A 24571-nucleotide genomic window follows, 5' to 3' on the forward strand; every position below is an offset into this window, starting at 1 on the left:
AAAATAACTATAAATAGTGACAAATTGCTAGTGGGGGCAACCCTGTACAAAACTCAAGTGAGTTCTTTTTCAAGAAAAACCAATGCCATCTCATTGGATAATGAGAAGGTAATAATCTGCTACAACGCTAGGGGACACGCCAATTTCTATAATATTAAGCTGGATCAACACAGGAAGTGTCTTCCACACCTACAGATTACCTGAAATGAACGAACAGCTTTTTGTTTTCATATTCGTTATTGACGGTTACCCCACAAGAAGCTCTTGTAAAGTAATATCGTCATGCGTGTTTGGTCCAATTTAATTAATCAGATAGCATTGTTTTGGACCAATCACATTGGCTTGCAAACGAGTGACTATTAATTTGAAGATTAATAGAAATATTTTAAAAAAAACTGACAAACTATTTACCAAATAATTAATGTCAATTAAAAAGAAAAAATTGTTATCCAGTTGGAAATTTCCAAATATTTTCGCGACTTTGCATTAGTTCATGCTTCTTGTTGAATTTGACATCCAAATCAGTAATGTGTGAAAAGTTCTACAGAGAAAACGACGCAAACGATGTAAAATTTGCTGGAGGATGTCCTTACAATCCACCTATAATTAATCGTTACTGCGACTTAGTCATCGAACAAAAATGTCGTTCTTAGTATGCACTTTTTCTCGGAACTAAAGAGGCTCCCTTAAAATTAGTGGCTATTCAAAAATTAAAACATGGTGCACTGCCATTAAATATATTGAGATTCCTAAACGGAGGGTGGGGGCACAGGGCTGAAGCCTCCGTCTTTTGTGTAGTTGCTTTAAAACTGTAAAATGCTTATTTCGTCTCTTATTTTTTAGGTCGTCACTTTAGCGACTTATACATTTTACTTAGCTTGTATCGTCGCCCGACAAAATTTAATCGTCAGCGAGGATGATCGACTTGCTATTGATGACTATTTTCCTATCTTTACCATACTTCAACTATTATTCTACATGGGATTATTAAAAGTAAGGAAAATGCAAAATATGTTTTATTACACATTCTCTTCTTTTTCGTCTTATAGCACGTCTACTTTCTAATGGTATAAAGTACTTTATCACAAGTATTTTTGGGTCTTACCACATCGCATAAACATGCACAACATAGCTCATGACTCTATAGGACACAGTAATAAGACATTGGTAACCCAAACACAACATTCTAGAGGGAAACTTCAACCCTATATCGAAGAGTGGTCTTGACTGCTTATAGTTTCACAGTACGTAGACACCCAAAATGCCTCCCGTGAGCCTTTTATGAAGTGTATTTGGCTGTGAAGCATGTGACAGTTTAATACCGCGTAGTGGTTGGAGTAGCTTAACCTACATCCCAGATGCATTTGAATATAGACAGAACTTGTCCAGTGGTGTCAATTGGGGGAGGAGCAGTGGGGGAGGGGGGGGGGAATTCGACCTCTAGATTTTGAAAGTTCCTTTTTCTGTAGCACATTTTTACTGATAAAAGTCTTTATTGGTACGTTCATTCAAAAAAAATAAAAAAGACAAAAATAGCCCCCTAACACCATTTTTTGAAAAATATATTTTGCCCCAACCCTTACATTTGCGTTAATTGTTGTCACTTAACTTGTCGTTAGACGTAGGTAGCGTGCAATGGAAAGATACCTTCGTAAGTAATGAGTTCAAACTCTTAACTACGAAACTCTACTTAGCTTAAAGTTAATTACAGTGAACGCCAAAAGGTGAGTTGTGAAGCTCTACGAAACTTTATTGTATTCAAGCTATAATCAATCTCCCAAAATTGAAAGGTCAAACTTAATGCACACAAAAATTCACCTAATTCCTATATCTATGTACTTTTTAGCCAATCTAACCTTAAGCCAAATCTTTGAGCATCCAATCTAATCATAAGAAGCACATCTGGGCGGATAAAATTACTACTTAACGCTCCAGCCTCAAAAAGTAAACATGAATAATCTCTTCTCACAACAGCATTTAAATTGTTACAAATTAATATTAACAAGTATTTCGTTCCTGACAATTCTTCATTGAAAACATTTATTGCCAAGCTTCAGTTTTCCAAAGAACTTTTTACTTAAAGACCAGACAATATTTCTCGTCCTCGATAAATTTCTAAACTCTTTTATTGTGAGTTTAAAAAGTTGCTAGTTTGCTGCAAGCACTAGCATCACCCTGTTAAACTTGAAATACTCATTTGACTTAAACATCCTGCTCGGCAGCGTCGCCAGCATAGAGGGACCAACTCGTCAGTGCCATAAGTGTTTTCCAGAGTGGTCAGCCACTCAGTCTCGGGAAAAGTATAGTGTTGGCACAGTATAACCCGTTCTTATCTTCTCTATTGAAGAGTTTTCGGGCATATCATGTGCAGGGCTGCCACTGAACGCCAAAACAAATCACCATTTTCTCTCAGAAAAAAATCACCAAGAAACCACCAAAAGGCAAATTGGCAGTGAAAACTGTAGTGTACCAAATAGTGATATTATCTGTTAAGTAATTTTTATAGCTAAGCGTTTTGTTTAATATTGATACATTTTAACATCTATTTTTAGGTGAATTTATGCATGTTATTGGTCCCTGGTAGTCACCAGAAAAAAGAAAAGCATTTTTCATACCAAGCGATTTTAAAATCTCAAATTCATACGGATTTTGTTCTATTTTAAGTGTTCACTCTCCGAAATTGCAGATTTTTCGACTTCAGTGACAAAGAGGAAATTGGTTTAAAAAGTATTCCTTGACTACAGTAGATTTTATGATTACGTTTTGCCAAAGCTCCAAAAAAGAGGGTGGATTTCAAAAAAATGTTGCCTGTGGCATCAATTACAGTCCAAGTTTTTGGTATACATTTCCCCTTGCTGCAGAGTAACGCTGATTCTGATTTTTATTAAGATTCATTTACTTTTGGGGGCTCTTTCCTGTTTTTTTTCGAAAATCAGGCAAATTTTCTCAGGTTTGTAGCCTTTGATGGGTAAAACAAAACTTAATACAGGCCAATTCTTTTGATATTTCTATTTATATCAAAATTTCGTTTTTGGAATTTGATGTCAAAATTCAAAAATTTTAGAGTTTCAGCTATTATTGAGCTGCAACCCTCCTTACTTACAATTCGTTACCACAAACTGTTTTATCAAGAACAAACTGGTACAGTACAATTGAATGAATAATACAGGATAAGAAATGTTATTTTCTTCAGGGGGCCCTAGTCTGCACCTTTAACATAATGGAAAGGTATAACTTCAACTCAATAGAGGTAAAAGAATAGAAATTATGGTAAATAGGCTAGGTTGATAGTTTTATCACCAACATTGAAGATTTAAAAGTTTGGTTATGTTTATATCTCCTATATACCAAATACAAGAGTAAAATGGTTGAAGACACGGTAAAATTCTAGGTGGAGGGACTTTTGCTATCTTAGAAATAGTTAGGTTACGGGAATGAACTTCAGGAGTGCATCTTAACTTTGAAAATAAAATCCTAGAATATCTTAAAATCCAATTTACGTCATTAGCGTTGTTTTTTAAAAACCTAAGTTTAAGGGAAAGCAGACCAACAAAAATTATGGAAAAAAATTTCTATGCTGATTCTGAATCCTTAGACATAGTAAAACATTTAAAATGGAAGCTAGAATGCACCTTCCTGGGGCATGATTTAAGGCTGAAGTTCATTCCTGAAAGTTTCAATCTCCTAGTGCAACTATTTTTCAAGACAGTCAAAACCCCCTCGGCTAGAATCCTACCTTATTTTGCTATCCAATTTGCTATCCAATATATCCAACTTTCCAAAAAAAAATACGTTTTTAAAATTTAGCTTCTAAAATTTTATTTATTCACACGTCGAATGATTTGCCCCTAACCATGCACTACACTTCTGGTCGAAGGCAGAGAATCAGAAGACAGGTACCTGCTTCACGAAGACCATTAGTCAGCAGGAGAAAAAAAAAATTGTACTTGCATGATCTAATTATAGAAGTCATCCAGTCGATGGTGATGGTGGTAAAGCACATGGATAATTCTTGCCAAATACTACTAACTAAAAAAATTGTTAAGACGCCACCACTTACTATTGAAAAGGATGAACAAATGAAATAGTTATTTATAAGGAAAAGTATTACGACGCCACCACTTACTGTTGAAAGGGAATAACAAAGGCAGTAGATATTCGAAAATATTTAGTTTTAATCACGGCTATCAATTCCAAATTCAAGACTCGCACGTAGCCCCTTTCACTGTTCTAACCATTCTTACGCCATTTACACATAATTACCAGTTATCCTTCGATTGATAAACATATTATGTTTAAATTTTTCAATTGTATTTTAGATAAAGTTAGGAAATCAACTTCTAAATAATAAGTTAGATACTGATTATTATTCTTTTTTTAGCTTAAAAGGTAATGCTCTGCATGAAATTTGCAGGTGTTTATTTCGATTGCTTAGATCTTTAACTGAGCTATAGTTGACTGCATCAAATGTTTAATTAAAGTCCCGTCGCCACTTTATCCAAAAATTTTGAAATGAATACCAGAACTCTGAGTAATTTGTTGTGAAAAACTGTTTACTTCAATGTAGTCAAGTCAAGTTTTGTACCCCAGAAGAGCGAAAAAAAAATAAAAACAGAAAAATAACGGATTTATCAGCCTTCAAAATAACCCACAAAATTGCGCGTTTGTTGCATTTTCATTTGGATTTTATTACGTTGTAACTCAGTGTCACCGAGCAAATTCGGAAATCATTGATGAAGAGGCACAAGAGTGTCCACATCTCCAGATAATGCAACGTTTGGAATTAAGGATTCGAGATTTTCCAACATTAAGCCATTGTAGTCCATCCGTTTGGTCGTTTGCGAATACAACTCCAAAACGCAGTTAAGAATGCTTATTTGGATCCAGTAAACCTGTTTTGCTCTTAGCAGGCCAGTGTTTTGCTGGCTTCTCATGAGGCACAGCGCATTTGGTCCCAACTTTATGCAATCAAGTACAAGAAAATGAGCTGGGCTCAACTGAATTTTAAATGGATCTTATACCCACCCTATTTCTTTCTTCTTGACATAGCACTTGAGGAGCAACAGATACGTCTTTCGCGATGTTTCCAAAAGCCTGTGAATCCATGTTCCCTCAGTTTGAAACTCTTTGTTTAGTATATTGATCTTTTGGATGAATCACGGATAAAAGAAAGAATTTTATTAGCCTTTTCTTTGGCTCCTCTATCTCCAGCGGAGTCACCTTCTCCGTGATTGGTAAAGAATAAAAGGAGCGGGTTCCACTGCATAAGGATCCGTTCAAAGGAAGCTTCAAGGGTGGCCAGAGCGTACTTGAAGTCTGCAAAAGCTTAAGGTTTTCCACACGACAGAAATTTTTTAGATTTTTAGTTCATCCCGTCTTTTTGGGCTATTTGCCACATATGCAACTACGTCACAAATAAAAATGTCAATTCCATCTGGCTACTTCTTAGCTGCATATGCAGAACAGAGAGCAAGAGAATGGCTAATGCAGCCTATTACAAGCAAATCTGGCGCCTATTCTTTTAACAGTACACCAAGACCTTTTTGATGTTTTCCGTTAACACTGGCATTGTCAAAGGTAATCACCATCAAATTTTGAAAAGGTATTCCTAGGCTTTCCAAATATCCAAGTATTAGACGTTTTTGCCTTTCTGAACTGCCCTCACTTACGTCCAAAAGACCCAGAAAGTCTTCTCGCACTATATCTTTGGAGTCTTTGTACTTGGGTGTAAGGACCAAGACCTTCTGCCAAGATTTATCGGTAGATTCGTCAACTATCAAAGAGATATGAGCTTTCTTCAGTTCACAAGAAAGCACATCACTTCCCAAAAGGGCAATGACGTGTCTAATTATCCCACTAGTTTTAGTTCTGCCCTGATTGAAGCTTTTACAAAGTTCTGAATCTCCAAAAGCACTTTTCAGGACTTGGACTATAGGGTCCATTTTTATAATGGGAATGTCTTCCAAGACGACCCACGACGCACGTTTCAAGCTGGCTTCAATTATAGACTCAGCATGCAATTTTTTGGGAAGGTCTTCATAGTGCAGCATTGATGTCTGATTGTTCTAAGCCCTGCTCTTGTGAAAGTTTGTTCTAAGATGGCGCCTTACGTTTTCCAAACATCCGATTATGTCTTTATAACACACTTTACAGTCCTATAGTCCCACCCGATTATGTCTTTTCCTAAGTCCTGGCATCATTTAAAAAACTATCAGAAATTATATAAAAAAAACAAATTTTCTCAACTGAAAATAAGAAGCAACATTAAAACTTCAACCAAACAAAAATTACAACATATATGAAGGGGGTTTCCTGCTCCAAAACACCTTACTCTTTACGCTAAGGTTTGAAATTTCCCAATTCTTTAAAAAAGACTCCTGAAACACAAGGGTCGTTTAAGTAGAACAATAAGAAGCTTTTTTAAAAGTACTAAAAAACTTTAGCGTGAAGAGCAAAGTGTTTGGGAGGGGCGACCCTCTTCAAATACGTGATATTTTCTCTTCGTCTTAAGTTTTTATGTTGCTCCTTACTTTCAGTTGAAAAACTTCCTGTTTCTTTTAATAGTGTTAAAAACCAGGGGTGAAATAAGTATGTAAAAAAGGAAAAAGGCTTGGATAGAAAAAACTAGGCACTTGTTTTCTTCTTTTCTCTTGTACAAGATTATTTTCTTACTGTATAAGCTCTCGGAAATGTTAAAAGGGGTGATTAGCCTACTCTACATTCAGTTTTGCTTAAATTTGATAATATAAGCACTTAGTACGTCTGCCAAGCTTTGTCCATAAGAAAAGCTTGGCAAAGACAAAGATGTTTTAAACTCAGTCCTACTTAAAATTCAGCTAGCGAAATGGATGTGGATGATGTTAATACCTGGGCACCATGGGCACCCATAAGCTGGATTCCAGGAAGGGGGCAAACCTTGTCTAATTGGCACTTTTAATGCTATATAATAGAAATCTCAGAAAAAAATATAAAAATAAGGCTGCATCATTCAGCCAGGGGGGGGGGGAAGAGCCCCCCCTGCCCCCCATATGAGCGCCCATGCGGGACACAGTTTGCTCCCTCCCCCAACTGAAATTTTGAGTCTTGAAAAATCTTATCAAACCTAAGACAGACCCGCATAATTCAAGCCTCCACAGAAAATGATCATTTTTTTTTTAGTATACATGTCTTTTTGGTTCTATATTGTTTATTTTTTGGTAAATATTGAGCAGGTCATATTATTGACCTATGAGTAAAGTAAACATACCACTCGATGCCTTTCCTTATGTTCTTTCCAAATATAGGCTACTAACTGCTTTTGACATAAATTCTCTTTACTCTCAACCCCTAGGTTATATAATTGCTCATTAGGGGGGGGGGGGCTTGTAAAGTTCATTTCTGACGCAAAGAAATGTTAAATTTGGATTCAGGATGCAATTCTGACTATAGAGGTAAGTTTGAACTTTACCCCCACCCAAATCCCAATGTACTAATATATATCCTAAATTGGCATATTTGGGTGGGGTGAAGTGAAGTTGCACCAAAAACGATTGTTATATTCGGAACAAGCATAAGAAAAGGCATCGAGTGGTATGTTCACTTTATTCATAGGTCAAAAATATGAACTGCTCAATATTTGGTCATTTTTCATTGTCATTTTCAATTGGCTCGAATATTTTTGGCCCTGGATTCATTTCTGAAAGTGTCATTCACCTAACTCAACTGTTTTCCAGGGTAGCAAAAAGTGTCCAAAGTCTAAACTACAATTTTAGGCTACCGCATATTTTCCTAATTCATCCTTTTATATTATTTTGATAGTATGGGTTAACAGGGGCATCCCGAGGGGGGCGGGGAGGGGCACACCACCCCTCCAACTTTTTGGCATTCGGTAAAATTGTTGCCGGAGGCAAAAATTTGGCAGAAATTTAGCAAAATCGGCTGAAATTTAGCAAAATTCTTGAATTCTGCAGAAAATTCGGCATAAATCAAATAGCGATTCGGTAAAACTTACAAAGATTGCCCCCCTTCCAATAAAATGAGCCTCAGGATGCCCCTGTGGGTCCCATCCAAAGCAAATTCTCGGACCCCTGGCAGGTAAGATAAGATGTTTATTTCAGAAACAATGGCTATCACAAGAAATTATGGATCATTCACGCTTTAAAATGGTGCTCAGGCCTAAAGTCTTTGCAGAATTTTATCAGTTTAAGATTAGACTTTGATAGGTTAATTTTGGTTTGTTGCTTCTACATCGCCTTAGTTCATGTTTCATACTCACTTTTCCATTTCCATGAAGAACAGTAGTTCAAGTTCAAGTTAATTTAATTTCTCAATAAATCACTACAAGACAAAATAACACTTTTACAATATGAATCAATGGAAAACAAAATATTTACAGAGGGTGCCTACACAGTGAGTTATACTCGAAAACAGGCACCCTAAAAAATAAAAGAAATAATATTAATAATAATAACAAATGATGAAAAGAAATGATAGTACACTAGATATACTGGGAAGAAAGTGCGACACCACACTGAACCCACAGCCCACACCTCAAATCAATAAATTACCACATAATTAAATATTTATCAACAATAGCACCGGCCAACATGACTTCAAATAAATGAATAGTTATCTATAATTACTTATTAGATATAGTTTGAATTTAGCTTTAGAAACTGGAATAGAAAAACGCGAATCTAGTTTACTCTCATAAATATTCCAGAACTTTATTATTGAATTTTTAGGAGAAAATCTGGATCTTTCAGTTCGGATTCTAGGGCAAGGTAATTTGGCTGAACTTCTTAAACAATAATTATTCTGGACCAAGGAAACTAAAGAGAAGTTACTAGAATTTAAAGGCAATGGTAATAATTCTTTTATTTGTTTTAGTCTGAAAAGGACATAATTCGCAGTAAGGACTAGATCAACTTGCAATATTCTTAAAAATGTATAAAGGCTCTTAGTAGGGGATTCGTTGGGGAGGGAAGGGGGGGAAGGAAGGAGTTCTTTTAACGTATGAAGGGCATTATTTCGAAGACGTTGATGGGGCTTAATAAGAGATTTTAAAGTATTGAAATAAATAATTGGACAGTAATTAAAATAAGAATAGATTAGAGAATAATAAACTGACTTAAGAGCAGGGAAAGGGAGGTGGAATTTTAGATACCGCAGTAACCCCACAGTCCATTGTAGCTGCATCCTTAGCCTATCAAGAGGAAGTTTCCAAGATAAATTTTCATCAACCGGTAGCCCTAGATACTTTCAAGACTCTCTACTTGCAGTTATAACTAGTTATCCATCAAACCGGACAGATATTTGGGAAATAGACGGTATGGCATTAGAAATTCGAGAGAAGATGATAAAATTTGTTTTCGAAGAGTTTAACACCATGAGGTTGTCAGCAAACCACTGCAATAGCTTCTTTAGACCAAAACAGAGGTTTTTTCTGACGGATGATTCATCTGAACCCGTGACAGAATTGGCCGTGTCGTCTGTGAATAGTACAGCAAGTCCATCATCGTTGATAGCGTTCAGAAGGTCATTGGCGTATATTAAACATAGTAGTGGTCAACGAAGTGAACCTTTTGGTGCTCCTACCTTTTTAGACCATGGCACTTTTACCGATCTTACGATGTCTACATCCAAATATTGATTCCGACCACTGAGATAAGACTGGATGAGTAAATGAGTATTACCTCTTATTTCGAAGATCTCAAGCTTATCCAGAAGAATCAGATGAAAAATCGTGTCAAACGCTTTTTTTACATCCACAAATATTGTAGCTGGTATCACATTACGGTCCATAGCATAATTCAAAAATTGTAGCAAAACCATTATAGAAGGTTCGGTTGAGTTCCCAGGCGTAAATACAAACTGATACTAGTTGAAGAAGTTAGACCTAGTCAGATAATTCATCAGTCTGTTGTAAATGCAACGCTCCATTATTTTCGAAAAAGCAGAGAGAATAGAGAGAGGGCGGTAGTTTGAAGGCAGCTTGGGTCGTTACCTTTGTGGAGGGGTAAAATCTTCGCCGACTTGAAGACAGTAGGAAATATGCCATCTTTAAATGAAGAATTGACGATGTGTGCGATAACGCCAACATAGCAATCGATGGTGTTCTGTATGAGGTAATTTGACGACCCATCTGGACCTTCGGAGTGACCGTTTTTCATGGCTTGAACAATCATCAGCAGTTCGTCTTCAGTGACTGGCGACAGAAACATAGAGGAGCAAGACGGCGAAGGTAGGTACTTTTTATAATTATCCGTGACGACAGTTGAAAGGCCATAAGCTTCCTCTACGGTTGCTTCTCCAATGCATGTAAAACATTTATTTAACGTGTTGGCTACTTCTTGTGGGGATGTTGAAGATGGTCCATCAGGCTTGGTTATGGTCTCAGGAAACGCATTAGTTTTTTGTTTATTCAGGCATTCATTTATCAGTTTCCATGTCTTCTTTGGCGATCCTTCTGATTCTTGAAACTGCTTATGGTAGTAAGCCTGTTTAGCTTTCCTGAGCAGGGTTGTCAGAGTGTTCTTATAATTCTTGAAGTCCGTACCATGCACATCAGGATTATCAATATATTGCCTGAATAGCATATTTTTGTGTTCAATACTGGTTAGTAAGCCTTGGGTGATCCAAGGTTTTCTTGGGATCGCATACCTGGAGTGTCTTTTCAAAAAGGGGCAGGCAAAGTCAAGAGACGAAGAGAATTTCTAAATAAATAGGGCAACCATTACATCTGAGATTGTTTCTTCATAAGCTGAAGTCCAGTCACTACAAGTGAATTTAGCTCTCAAATTTTGTAATTATTTATCATCAATAGTCCTTCTTACTCTTATATTAGGGTTAGATTTCAGTCTATTTATCAAAAATTAAACAAGTAAAATAGAGTGATCCGATTCATCAGTTAATACGACATAACTCGAATGTAGATTGAAATTCGTAAAAATGTTGTCAATAACTGATGCCGAGTGTTCACAATACGTGTTGGTATTCTTGCTGTTGGAACCAATCCGGCAGAAAAGCAAGTAGTTAGTAAATCTACAGGCAGAGATCTTAATTCTTGGGTCTCCGAACTCACCAGTCCCAAATCTATATTAAAATCACCCATAAACACCACTTTATGGTTCTTAAAATTCATCCGTTGTGTTAGATCATTCAACTTACCAATAAAATTTGACGCACTTGATCCCGGTGGTCGATAAAATAAGCATAGGAGTAGATTATTCTTACCGGACTCGATCTCAACCATTAAAAATAAACTCCATCTCTTGATACAAATCATTAAAATCCGTAATTTTACGGATAGGGAGATTCTGGTCAATAAACACGGCAAGTCCACCTTTCGAACGGATAGACCTGTTTCTAGTTACTATCCTGTACCCAGATACACCAACCAAAGAACTATTACCATCACTAAGAAAAGTCTCACATAGTCCCAGAATACCAATACGATTACTATTAAGGAATGTGGATAGAAAATCTAAACTACTAAGCACTCCTCTACAATTCCAAAACGCGATACGAGAGGATTCTAACTGATCAAATGGAGGGATTTTGTCATTATTTATATATTTACTACGAGGAAAAGACTAGATAAAAAGATCAGAAGATTCATCACCAGTTGATCCTACCGATTTAAATAATTCATTTAGGTCAAGTTGTTTTTTCTCAAAATCATAGAGCCGGTCCGATGTTCTCTCAATAAACAAATTTTATCATAATAATATCATACACATAAAACATAACGAAATCAATATGGAATGACAGGCTAATGAGTGAAAGGTGGTACCTCGGATATTTCTCAACAAGCGAGGATTGAAAAACAGAGCAGAGCAAGAACTTCGTTTGCACAACTAGAGCTAGACAAAAAGGAAGGAACACATGAAAATAATCACACATAATGGAAAGGCACAAAAAACACACTATGACGAGAACAATTCCAGTCTCTTTTTTCACTTGCAGAATATAATAATAAATCAAAATTGATGTCACAAATAATTAATTAACTAATTTTGACACTAGACCACGAAGACAAAACAGATCCTATAATTTCCAGCCATGTGTCTATACCTTTTTGACAAACCCGAGAAGACGGTATTTCGCCTTTCCTTTCCATCTCACGTGCTTTGGCCAATAGTTCACTTCTTTGGAAATTCAGTTCAGGCAGCATGTCTGTGCAAATAACGATGCCACTGGCCTTAAGTTTACCGACATTTGACATTATAGCTTGAATCTTATTTTCGGACCCCTCAAGATACAAGCAAAGGCTTCACTTGCTTTTGCTTACTTTTGCGTTGGCGGGAGTCAGTAATATTTGCCGAACGAGAATTAATGCGATAGCACTTCGTTATCATTACTGGCTCATCGATTCCTAGCTTATTCGCAAAAAGGTTTTTCACATTAGCTTCAGGCGTTTCACTAGATTTTTCTTCCGGTAATCCGTGAACCAACAAGTTAAGCTTTTGGTCTTTTACTTCAAAAGCAAGCAATCGTTTCTCATGAGCTTCAGATTTAAGCTTCAGCTCCTCTAGTTTAGATTCTAGTTCAAGGATTCGTGAATCATAGGTTGTTGTATCAGTTTTTAACGACACTAACTTCCGCCGAAGTTGAGTCTAGTTTTCTGGAAAACTCAACATGAGAAGCATTTATTTTGTCGTGTTTTTCTGTAATCAAATTAACAAATTTGTCGAATGACGACTGACTGACGTGTGACATCTTTAAATGCTACAAAATTCGCGAAGTGAAATCTTTAGTTCATTCCATGACAAATGGTACTCTGATTACCTTAATTGGCATTTCACTTGGCAAATATCCACAAACAGGTAACACAGATGCAATTAGACAAGCGTTGAAATGTAATTTAAATCCAGTCCACTTTTATTCTTTAGTTTCTTTGATAAATAGCTATAATCCACATTCGATGTTCACTCAGAGAACAGAATGGCTAATAATAATCCTAATGATGAATAATAATCTTTATTATTGCCAAAATAGCATAACTCACTTTGATATATTATGAAATTAACTTAATTTAAGAAATCCAAAAGTTTACTTAATGCATTGGTCAGAAACTCCAGTCAATTCAATTTATCCAGTGACGTTACACAGTCCACTAGGTTATAGATACTGAATAAGTGTTTAAATTGTTTATGAGACGTAAAACCGCTCACACTATTTCGTAACTACTGAAAGAATTCAGTGTTAAAATAAATCAGAATAAAATCCTTTACCGACAACTAGTTCAAAACTGGGATTAATCCTTTTTAAAAGAATAAATAGATCTTAACTGTTCAAAGACTGAATCAATACTGATTCAGCGTATTCAACAGCTTTCAACAGTTGAAAGCCGTTATGCCCAACAGCATTCAACTTCCTTCTATAAAACTTGATTTGAATTTACCACTTTTCCACTAGTTATCTATGCTTTGATCTACTCACTGGTAAATGGCTGAAAACACGAGAAAGGGACCTCGGGGATGGCCTGAGCATAGATAACAAAGATCATACCGGCTAGCTGTTCTATCTTTTGCAATGAAATAGATTGCTTTTAATTTTTTATTTCGCTTAATAATTTTTCTATCATCATTTCATAAAATTGTGCGAAAAAGAGTGCAAAGAGCAAATAATGGGCAAAAAAGAGTGCAAGTCTGGTCCGTGGTGTGAATGAGTGCAATGAAAAAAAAGAGTGCATTTCACACGAAAAGTGTGCAAATTGGCAACCCTGTTCCAGACACCGCGTGTCGTAGATCCCGCAATTGTCATCTATTACAATTTTTTTTTGTGCTGATATAGGTGGCATGGCTATTGGTCATCTCCCCTGACCGGCTATTTTGATATGCAGTAAATTCGTCATCCACGGACAATTGAATCTATTTAATAGCATTTTTATGAGAATTCGCCTCATTGTTTTAAAAAGCTGTTTCGTAAATATAGTAAAATCACCAAATTTAATAATAAAATCACCAAAATTAAGGTAAAATTTTGTGTTAAATCACCAATGGTGGCAACTTTGATCATGTATCGTGAAATTTCTTTGGCTCCTTTTTCGCGCGCGCAATGATGAATTTTTACAAAGGGTTGGTTGTATATGCGGTTGGGATATAGGAGACCTTTTTTAGTGTTTTCTACGCATGACTCAATAAATAAACTTACAACTTAACTTTACCCCCAATACACCAAAATTAGCTCCGCTACTTTAGCAGCAAGCAACAACGCATTTTCAGCAACCATTATTTACTAATTACAACAGCAAATTCACAAAACTTTCTTGATTTTTTTTTTTAATGTCAAGTAGTGAATGACGCTATCAGGAAATTACTTCAACGCTCCATACCCTAGTTCTAGTATTTCCATACGCAAATACTCCAACGCTAGTTCTTCCCCTGACTACGTCCTTTTGTTGCGCTGCGATGTGTCCCATTTCTGAAACAAACGTGCATTACTGTTTAAATACCTTTGCTGTGGTTTTGGGTGATGACTGAAGCTTCGTCGAGGTCAATGCATCGAGAAATAAGTTGACCGCTGATGATACACTCCGTGAAAGATTTGTTTTTATAATTGTGGGATCACAAAAAATTGCTATCAATGAGCAGCATTGATGGTTGCTTAGCTGTATTCTGAAATGTGTGAAATTGAGTATTCTGAAATTGTATTCTGTATTCAGTATTCTGTATTCTGAAATTGAGTTGATGCCTCTTGTAATTTGATCGAGCAGTACTATAAAAGTATGCAAGATGACATGAGCTTTCTCATATACGAAATTTTCTGAGAAATAATTTCCAAAGCTCCCTTATCAAATTTTCGATTTTTGTTTGTAATCTAACCATTTAATGCCATAATAAGTAAGCAAGAAGACATGCACTCTTCTATGAAACAGTTCGCGGTAACGAACTATAAGTACCCGGCTCTTATCCGGCTCTTATCCAAAAAAGTTTAATCTTACCCATAAAAAGTTACGCGCCAGAGAAAATTTTGCCTTATTTCTGAAAAAAGGAGGAAACACCCCCTAAACGTCGTAGAACTTTAATGAAAATCACAACATCAGATTCAGCGTATCAGAGAAATCTACTATAGAAGTTTCAAGCTCCTATCTGCAAAAATGTGGAATTTTGTATTTTTTGCCAGACGAAAGATCACGGATGCGTGTTTATTTTATTTTTATTTTTTTTTCCCAGGGGTGTTCGTATCGACCCAATGGTCCTAGAATATCGCAAGAGGACTCATTCGAACGGAAATTGGAAGTTCTAGTGCGCTTTTTAAATCACCAAAAAATGGAGGGCAACTAGGCCCCATCCCACGCTTATCTTTTCCCAAAGTCACCCGATCAAAATTTTGAGATGGCCATTTTGTTCAGCTTGGTCGAAAAATACAATGACTATGTCTTTGAGGATGACTTAATCCCCCAAAGATCAGGGAGAAGGTCTGCAAGTTATGAGCTTTGCCCAATGTTTACATACAGCATGGGCTAATTAGAAGTATACAGAAGTTTTCAGGGGGGATTTTTTCTGGTAGTTGGAGGGGTGGGGTTGGGGGTTACGTGAGAGCATGTTTCATAGAGGAAATTTTCATAAGCAATTATATGATTAGGTTCACCCCCTAGTCATTATCTCGCTCTTTACATTAAAGTTTTTTGTACTTTCATCAGAACCATGTATTCTAATTAACGGCCATTGTGATGAAGGGGTCATTCTTAAAGAATTGGAACAAAATTTAAACTTCAGCGTAAAGAGCGAGGTATTGTCTAAGGGGCGAACCCCCTAATATACGTAATAAAAATATACGAATATAGAATTTTGTTATGTAAGTTAATTCTTAAGTTACGTCAGGTCAAAATTTCGGGAAAGCCATTTAGCCAAAAAAAAAAAATTAATACGGGAACTTCGTTTTAATTATTCATGTATGGTGAGCCAAAATCAAAGCTGCATTAATTCAAAAACGTTCAGAAATTAAATAAAAGAAAACAAATTTTTAAACTGAAAGTAAGGAGCGACATTAAAACTTAAAACGAACAGAAAATTTTCCGTATATTAAAGGGGCTGTCCCCTCCTCAATGCCTTGCTCTTTACGCTAAAGTTTGACTCTGTCTCACAACTTTATTTTTTTAAACAATAACAACCTTAGCGTAAAGAGCGAGGCATTGAGGAGGGGACAGCCCCTTTCATATACGGAATAATTTCTACTTGTTTTATGTTTTAACGTCGCTCCTTACTTTCAGTTGAAAAAACTTTTTTTTAATTTAATATCTGTAAAAAAAACAGTACGCTAAGAAATAATCCCTAAGTTGTTACCGTGCATGGATTTCCTTGACAACCTTAGGGTAGCATTTCCTATAGACAAGGTAGACCTTTTTCAAACGTGGATTGACGGATCTTGATCTTCTAAAAACTGGAGCTCACATTGGGAAACACATAAATTTTGGGAAACAATACCAGGAATCCTGATTTAAAAAATGAAGCTCTGTTTTTTTTCGTTATATCCAGAATTGTCGATTTTAGTGTTTATTTGATTTTAGGCGTTTAATGCCATGAAAAGTGAGCAAGAAGACTTTTCCCTCCCTTATACAATTATTAACCGTACACTCAGAAATAAAATTTTATACTATGCTCCACAACTATTTCACGGATGTTCCTTATCCACAGTAAATATTACACAATCTTAGTTCAGGTAAAAAGGAAAAAATACTAATACAGAGGTTGATACTTACTTTCAAACAGTTCGTGGTAACGAACTGTAAGTAAGGAGCGACCCGGCTCAATGGTAACCGAAACTCTAGAAAACGGTATTTTGATACAAATAGATTCATCAACAGAATCGGATTTTAATGCTGATTTCAAATATATAAGTTTTATCAAGTTTAATTTTACTCATCAAAAGTTAGGAAACTGAGAATATTTGGCTGATTTTCGAAAAAAAGGAGGAAAGACGCCTTAAAAGTTATAGAACCTTAATGAAAATCACACCATCATATTCAGCGTATCAGAGAACCCTACTGCAAAGGTTTCAAGCTCCCATCTACAAAAATGTGGAATTTTGCATTTTTTGCCAGAAGAAAGATCACGGGTGCGTGTTTATTTGTTTGTTTGTTTTGTTTGTTTTTCCCAGGGGTGATCGTATCGACCCAGTTGTCCTAGAATATCGTGGGAGGGCTCATTGGAATGGAAATTAAAAGTTCTAGTGCCCTTTTTAAGTGACCAAAAAAATGGAGGGCAACTAGGCCCCCTCCCACGCTCATTTTTTTCCCAAAGTCACCTGATCAAAATTTTGAGATAGCCATTTTGTTCAGCATGTTCGAAAATATAATAAGTATGTCTTTTAGGATGACTTAATCCCCCGAGATTCCCAGGGGGAGGGCTGAAAGTTATGAACTTTACCCAATGTTAACATATAGTATTGGCTATTTGGAAGTATACAGACGTTTTCAGGGGAGATTTTTCCTGGTAGTGGGGGGGCGGGGTCGGGGGTTATGCGGGAGGATCTTTCCAAGAAGGAAGTTTTCATGGGGGAAGGGACATTGCTATGAAGGGGACGCCGGACTTCTCAGCATTATTTAAAAAAAGATCAGAAATTTAATATAAAAAAACAAGTATTTCAACTGCAATAGCAGCAACATCGAAACTTTAAACGAACAGAAAATATTACATATATGATTGGGTTCATCCCGTAGTCAATACCTCGCTCTTTAAGCCAAAGATTTTTTAGTACTTTCATAGGAGCTATTTATTCTAATTAACGGCCTTTGTGATTAAGCGGTCATTTCGAAAGAATTGGAACAAAATTTGGACTTACGATTATAGAGCAAAGTATTGAATAAAGGGCGAATCCCCTAATAAACAAATTAAAAATATATGAATATAGAAGTTCTTTACGTAAATTAATTCGTAAGTTACATAAATTTATTACTAATAAAAACGTTTGTAAATAAAATTACACAAGTTTCGAGAAAGCCATTTAACTAAATAAAAGTAAATTAATCTGAAAATTTTGTTTTCATTATTCATGTACGGTGAGCCAAAATCAAAACCTGCATTTATTCAAAAACGTTCAAAAATTAAATAAAAAAAACAAGTTTTTTAAACTGAAAGTAAGGAGCGACAATAAAACTTAAAACGAACAGAAATTATTCCGTGTATGAAAGGGGCTGTCCCCTTCTCAACGCCTCGCTCTTTACGCAAAATTTTTACTCTGTCTCACAACATTATTTTTTAAAACAAAAAAAAAATTTATAGTAAAGAGCGAGGTGTTGAGGAGGGGACAGTCTCTTTCATATAAGGAATAATTTCTGTTTGTTTTAAGTTTTAATATCGCTCCTTACTTTCAGTTTAAAAAACGTGTTTTTTTATTTAATTTTACACACATAAAAATCATTTCAGAACTTCTATAATTGTACGTCTGCGTCTGCATCTTGCAAGATGTCTCAGAGAGCATTGGTAAATTATAAGAGTAGAAATTAGCGCTAGTAAAAGCAAAAAAGACCATCGCTGCCATCTAGCGTTTGGCGACGCTTGGCATTTTTTCAAGCTTTGCAATTGTTTTTGTGTCACCAACTGATATCCGACACTTAGAACTACACAAAATTTTACCCACTATACAAATCAAATTAATTATTCTTATTATTACATTTAAAAAATGACAAGTGTCGTCAAACAATAGATGGCTTTGAGGGTCTTTGCCGGCACTAGCACCAGTTGCAAATCTTTGAAGCTACCCCCAGTCTTTGTGCTACGTCTTCTGGAGCTTACCTACCTGTCGGGTGCTGACTGCTTCTTTCTATAGCCAATGGGAGAGTGTTGCTCTTGGACATCACTCATGGCAAGTGATAAATAAGGACAAATTTTAGTTGTCTTTGAATATTACACCATAAATGGATACACCTTCTATAAATAACCTACCTTCTTTTTTGGACACTTTAAGAGAGATTGGCATCTCACCACATTTTAAGAAAGGATATTTATCAACAAAGGATAAAGGATAAATCAACAAAAGCACAATAAAATGCTGATTTGCTTTGATTTACTGAAACCCTTGTATAGCACTTTAATCTAGATTTGAACCCATTGGAGAGCTATGGAAATTTGCATTGGGGCTAAAATTCGTCGCAATATAATTTTTTGAAAAATCTTTAAGCCCAGTACCAAGTAACGTATCTTTTTTAGTTTCCTGAAGCATTTCCTTCATTTCGAGCAATTTTTCTTGTTTTAAATTCCTTCAAAACATTTAGATTGAACTCACTAGAGTAGTTTTAACCCCTAGAGTCCTATATTGGAGCTAAGAAATTGTCAAAGCCTAATCAATCCAAAGGACGTGTGTGCAGTTACTCCCTATGTTTTTTTTTCTGATTTATGTGATTTTTATAATTTTGTGTGATTGTGATATTTTTGTTTTAGGTTGCTGAGCAGATGATCAATCCATTTGGTGACGATGATGAAGACTTTGAGTTGAACTTCTTGATTGACAGGCATACAAAGGTACTGGATTTTTTTTTCATTCCCAATACCGCTGTCCAAGTTTCTCGAACTTATAAACAGTGTTTCAGTTTTTGGGATGATGTTTCTCTTAGATGCCACATGGCTTGGTCACAAGCAAACTAAGGAGTGACCTGGGCTAATAGTTCCTGGGACTTTAAAAAAGTAGTTTATGTAATAGTATACATATTAAAAGAATCAACTCTTTATGGTATTCCGTGTATACAAAATTCATCAAGTTTAGTTACCCGTCAAAAGCTACGACACTAAAAAAACCTTCCGGATTTTATAAAAATGGAAAAACTCACACAAGAGGGCAAATGATATTTATGAAAATTATCTATCAAGTTAAGCAGTTCAGGTAACACGGTTATTGAGGTCTGAAGCTCCTAACTATAAAAATATAAAATTTTATGTTTTTTTTTCGAGGAGAAAAATCAAGGATGCTTGCTTATTTTTTTGTAGGCTTGTTTGTTGTTTTTTTCCCCAGGGTTTATCGTATCAAAACAATATTCCTAGAAAATCGAGAGACGCTAATTCAAACGAAAATTAAAATTTCTAGTGAACTTTCAAACAGCCAAAAAGATTGTGGCACAGCAAAATGACGTTTTCTGTCATTTTGTTACACAGAACTACAATTTTAACCCAAAGAGAACAAAGCTGCTATCGATTGAAAATCCAGAGGTAGCCAATCTATCTATGGTCATTGAAAAACTACATATTGAGCTTCCTGGGCTCAGAAGCAGCATTGCTGCACAGTGGCGTGTTCGTTCCTAAAAGGTCACGCAAGCCTCAGAAATTATATTTTTATATCAGCACTTTCAAACTTATAAAGGCATACAAATTAATCTCTACTCTTCCTTCATTTCGATTAAACCTGAGTATTGGTGATTCAGGATGATGGGTTCCATCTTATTAATTTGAAGAAAAAACTTTCGCCACAAAATAAGTTATTAAACCAAGTAAGACTCCATTAAACCAAGGATGAACAGGAACAAAGTCAAATAATCTTTTAAGCGTAAAACTACCGAAAATCACCATCAATAAATAAATGAAACCCATAACAAACAGTAATTACTATAAATATTGAGCATTCTATGAAAGCTCTAAAGAGATGATCATTATTCTTGGGATAAACTCTTTTGAAAATTTGCATGCATATAGTGTATTTTGATTTATTTTAAATACCCCCTCAATATTCTGTCAAATTTTCACCTTCATACGCGTAGCCTTGATAGTACCAGTACCATAGTAATAGTGGTAGTAGTAGGAGTAGTAGTAGCAGTAATAGTGTTGTATAAGTAGTAGTAACAGTAGCTGCGTCAGTATTAATAGCAATGGTAGCAGGTACATGTTGCCTTCATGGCCAATGAACATCCCACTCATGATGCCCAGGAAGTTTCATCTTCATACGGGAAACTGTTCCAAAAATATTGCTGAAACGCCTGTAGCAGCAATCTGTATACAAATAGGATGTATAACGTAGTTTAGTTACACTTTCCTCTCGACGTTTCCTCAGATACTAATTTCAATATCCTTAGCCTTGGTAGTGCTCGCTATTCTTAGCAGTAGTTTTAGTGGTGGCAATGGTATTTATAGTAGTAGTAGTAGTGGTGGTAGTTGTAGCAATAGTAGTAGCGTACGAATATTACCTTTTGGTCAATTGATCATCTCCCTTAGGATTTTCTGAAAGTTTCAAATTAATATACTCAGTCATTCTTGAGTTATACTCTTTCGACAACCCGTATGCACATAACGGTTTTAGTTTAATTCAACACTCCCCTTAACATTCTCTGATAGCCTCACTTTAATGCCCTTCATTTTTTTGTAAAGAAAAGGTTAAAGACTCGCACATTTCTCCATAAAAAATACTATATGAGAACAATGAATAAATTGCCTAGCTTACAGCCCCTTAGAGATGTGAGGAGGGGATGGGGATGACATCCTCAAAGGCAAAACCTTTCACTCGGCATATTATTCATTGTTCGCAACTTCTCACTCAACCGTTCACACAACCGTTCACTCAACATTTCACAAGACACTACCACAACCAAAGGCACTCGACCTTTCAAAAATGCTGAACAAAATAGCTATCTCAAAATTGTGATTGGATGTGTTTCGAAAAATGATGGGTACGGGGAGGGGGACTGGTTGCCCTCCTATTCCTTTTGACTCCTAAAAAGGGCGTTACAAACCTTAATAATCAGCAATTAATGTCACTTATAGCCCTTCTCTGAGGGATGTGGAAGGTTGTCATTCCATGCTCAACAAAATAGCAAATTCTAAATTTTGATTAGGTATGTTCGGAGAAATGATGAGCTTGCGGAAGGAAAGGGGGCTCATAAATCCTAAAAAGGGCACCTGAACTTTCAATTTCTGATTGGATGAATCCCTTTCAAAGTTTCTACGACAACTCCTTCCATACGAAGTGCTTTGGTCAGAAAAATAAATAGGTAAATAATGCATTCTGCCCACATTGCTCTTTACTTAAGCAGCGCTATTGCGCTGCCTATGATTCTTTCTCTCCATTTGTGAATTAAAAATGAAGCAGTTAACCTCTCAAAATATTTTATATGATGTACTGCATGAAAGTACATGAAAGTCTTGGTAATTATATCGACCACACAATGAAGTTTGCTCTGTTTGATCTGTTTAAAACCGGTTTCTCTGTCTGCGTTAATAGATAAGTAGCTTAGTCCTAGCAACACAAACTACTCTGCAGGTATGTTTTCATTAAGCTTATGAGTAGCCTAGTCCTAGTAAGACAAACTACTCTACAGGTGTGTTTTCATTAAATATTTAATAGATAGAGTTGCTTAGGTTAGGTATTTAATATAATGCGATCTGGGCGGCCTGCTTTCCATAACTTTCTGTTTATTTTCTTTAATTTTGTTTCTAAACTACTATATTTTCAATATTTTTTTTTATATATTCCATTAGGATTAACTTAACTTCACTTCTCGGTTGTGGTCGATATAATTGACAAGTACCGAAAGTATTTATGCTTTCAGTACAAACTTACCGAACCAAGTTGTTACTATAAAACTATCAGTCACTTTTCCTATAATTAGAATACTGTAAATTGACTCTGATAAAATATTAGAAAGGTACAATTAGTCAGTCAAATTACATAGAATTTCATTCCTGATGACAACAGTCGATTCAAAATTAGAACTCCCTATGCTTCTTTGAATTCTAAAGGTAAAAAAATTTCTTAAAATTTCTAACCCCTTAACCAAAAAGGTGCCCTGCTCTAATCTTATGACCTGTCCTGATTTGGATGACACTCTGTGTACCTGATATAAATCCAATTTTTTCTGTATGAAAAGGCGACTTCTCAGGATTATTGAGGGTGAAATTAATTTTATGTATTTTAATCAGACTGATCAAAGTATCTAGCGTAGAAAAAAGTACCACATTTAAAAACAGTAAAAATTAGAAACCCCTGGTTATTAAGTATCAATTTGGCCACATTGTGGTGAGTTGCAACACTCCGTTTAAGCTAATTTATTTGCAGAATATACATTTCATATCATTTTAAGCTGTATTTGGGGTAGATTCTTAAAAACTGTATTGTGACCAACATTTCATAAATAAGAAATTAATCGAAACTTTTATTTAAAAATATTTTTGATATTTTTATTTATAAAAATCATATTATTTTAGAAAATTTAATAAATCTGAATTGTTATGCATTGTCCTTTAAAAAGTTCCAATAAATTATACAATATTATGTAACAATGTTTGAAAAGCTGTTCAGCCTTGAATGATGGTATCTCTGATTTCAGGTCACAGTTTTACGTTATCTAAACCGGCTGAGCGATTTTTGATGTATTGATTAAATAAAAAAAACAAGTTTTTTTTTAATTGAAAGTAAGGAGCGACCTTAAAACTTAAAACGAACAGAAATTATTCCGCATATGAAAGGAGCTGTCCCCTCCTCAACGCCTCGCTCTTTACGCTAGTTAGACTCTTTCTCACAACTTTTTTTTTTAAACAATAAAAAACTTTAGCGTAAAGAGCAAGGCGTTGAGAAGGGGACAGCCCCTTTCAAATACGGAATAATTTCTGTTCGTTTTAAGTTTTAATGTCGCTCCTTACTTTCAGTTAAATAATACTTGTTTTTTTTTTATTTAATTTCTGAACGTTTTTGAATTAAAGCAGCTATGATTCTGGCTCACCTTTCATGAATAATTAAAACAAAATTCGCTTATTAATTTTCCTTTTTTTGGGCTAAATGGCTTTATCGAAATTTTGTCCTGACGTAACTTACGAATTAACTTACGTAATGAAGTTCTATATTCGTGTGTTTTTATTACGTGTATTAGAGACTTCGCCACCTAGTCAATACCTAGCTCTTTACGCAAAAGTTCGAATTTTCTTTCAATCACAAACTCCTGAATCACAAAGGCCGGTTAATTAGAATAGATAGCTCTTTTGAAACTACTAATAAAAACTTTAGCGTAGAGAGCGAGGTATTGACGAAGGGGCAAACCCCCTCATATACGTAATAATTTCTGTTCGGCTTAAATTTTATTGTTGCTCCTTACTTTCAGTTGGAACAACTTGTTTATTTATTTAATTTCTGATCGTTTTTTAAATAATGCTGGGAGATCCGGCACCCCCTTCATAGAAATGTCCCTTCCACCAAGGAACCATCCTCCATGGAAAGATCCTCCCCCGTAACCCCTACACCGACCCCGACCCCCCACCAAAAATAAATTCCTCCTGAAAACGTCTGTATACTTCCCGATAACCAATACTATATGTAAACAATGGGAAAAGTTTATAACTTGCAGCCCTTACCCCGGGAACTGTGGAGGATTAAGTCATCCTCAAAGAGATATCAATTAGATTTTTGACTATGCTGAACAAAATGGCTATCTCAAAATTTTGATTGGGTGACTTCGGGATAAAAAGAGGCTGGGAGGGGGCCAATTTGCCCTCCAATTTTTTTGGTCACTTAAAAAGGGAACTAGAACTTTAAATTTCCGTTCGAATGAGCCCTATCACGATATTCTAGGACTACTGGATTGATGCGATCATCCCTGGGGAAATAAAAAAAAACAAAAAAAAAAACAGATAAACACGCATCCGTGATCTTTCTTCTGGCAAAAAATACAAGA

General features: G+C 35.7%; 1 protein-coding gene across 3 annotated transcripts in view; it reads left to right on the top strand.

The window, feature by feature from the left end:
• LOC148956109 (bestrophin-4-like) overlaps positions 1-24571 on the top strand; it is a 265036-nt gene that overhangs the window by 196335 nt on the left and 44130 nt on the right. For 2 of the 3 annotated variants that reach the window (XM_089094333.1, XM_089094498.1), the window contains exons 7-8: positions 844-993; positions 19368-19448. In XM_089094333.1, the coding sequence (XP_088950459.1) occupies positions 844-993; positions 19368-19448 (231 nt within the window). The remainder of the gene's footprint in view (positions 1-843; positions 994-19367; positions 19449-24571) is intronic. The other variant, XM_089094424.1, reaches the window with a different exon arrangement.

This window comes from Artemia sp. Qi Xiang Cuo, chromosome 1, assembly GCF_049724085.1.
Source record: "Artemia sp. Qi Xiang Cuo chromosome 1, ASM4972408v1, whole genome shotgun sequence".
Lineage (NCBI taxonomy): Eukaryota > Metazoa > Arthropoda > Branchiopoda > Anostraca > Artemiidae > Artemia > Artemia sp. Qi Xiang Cuo.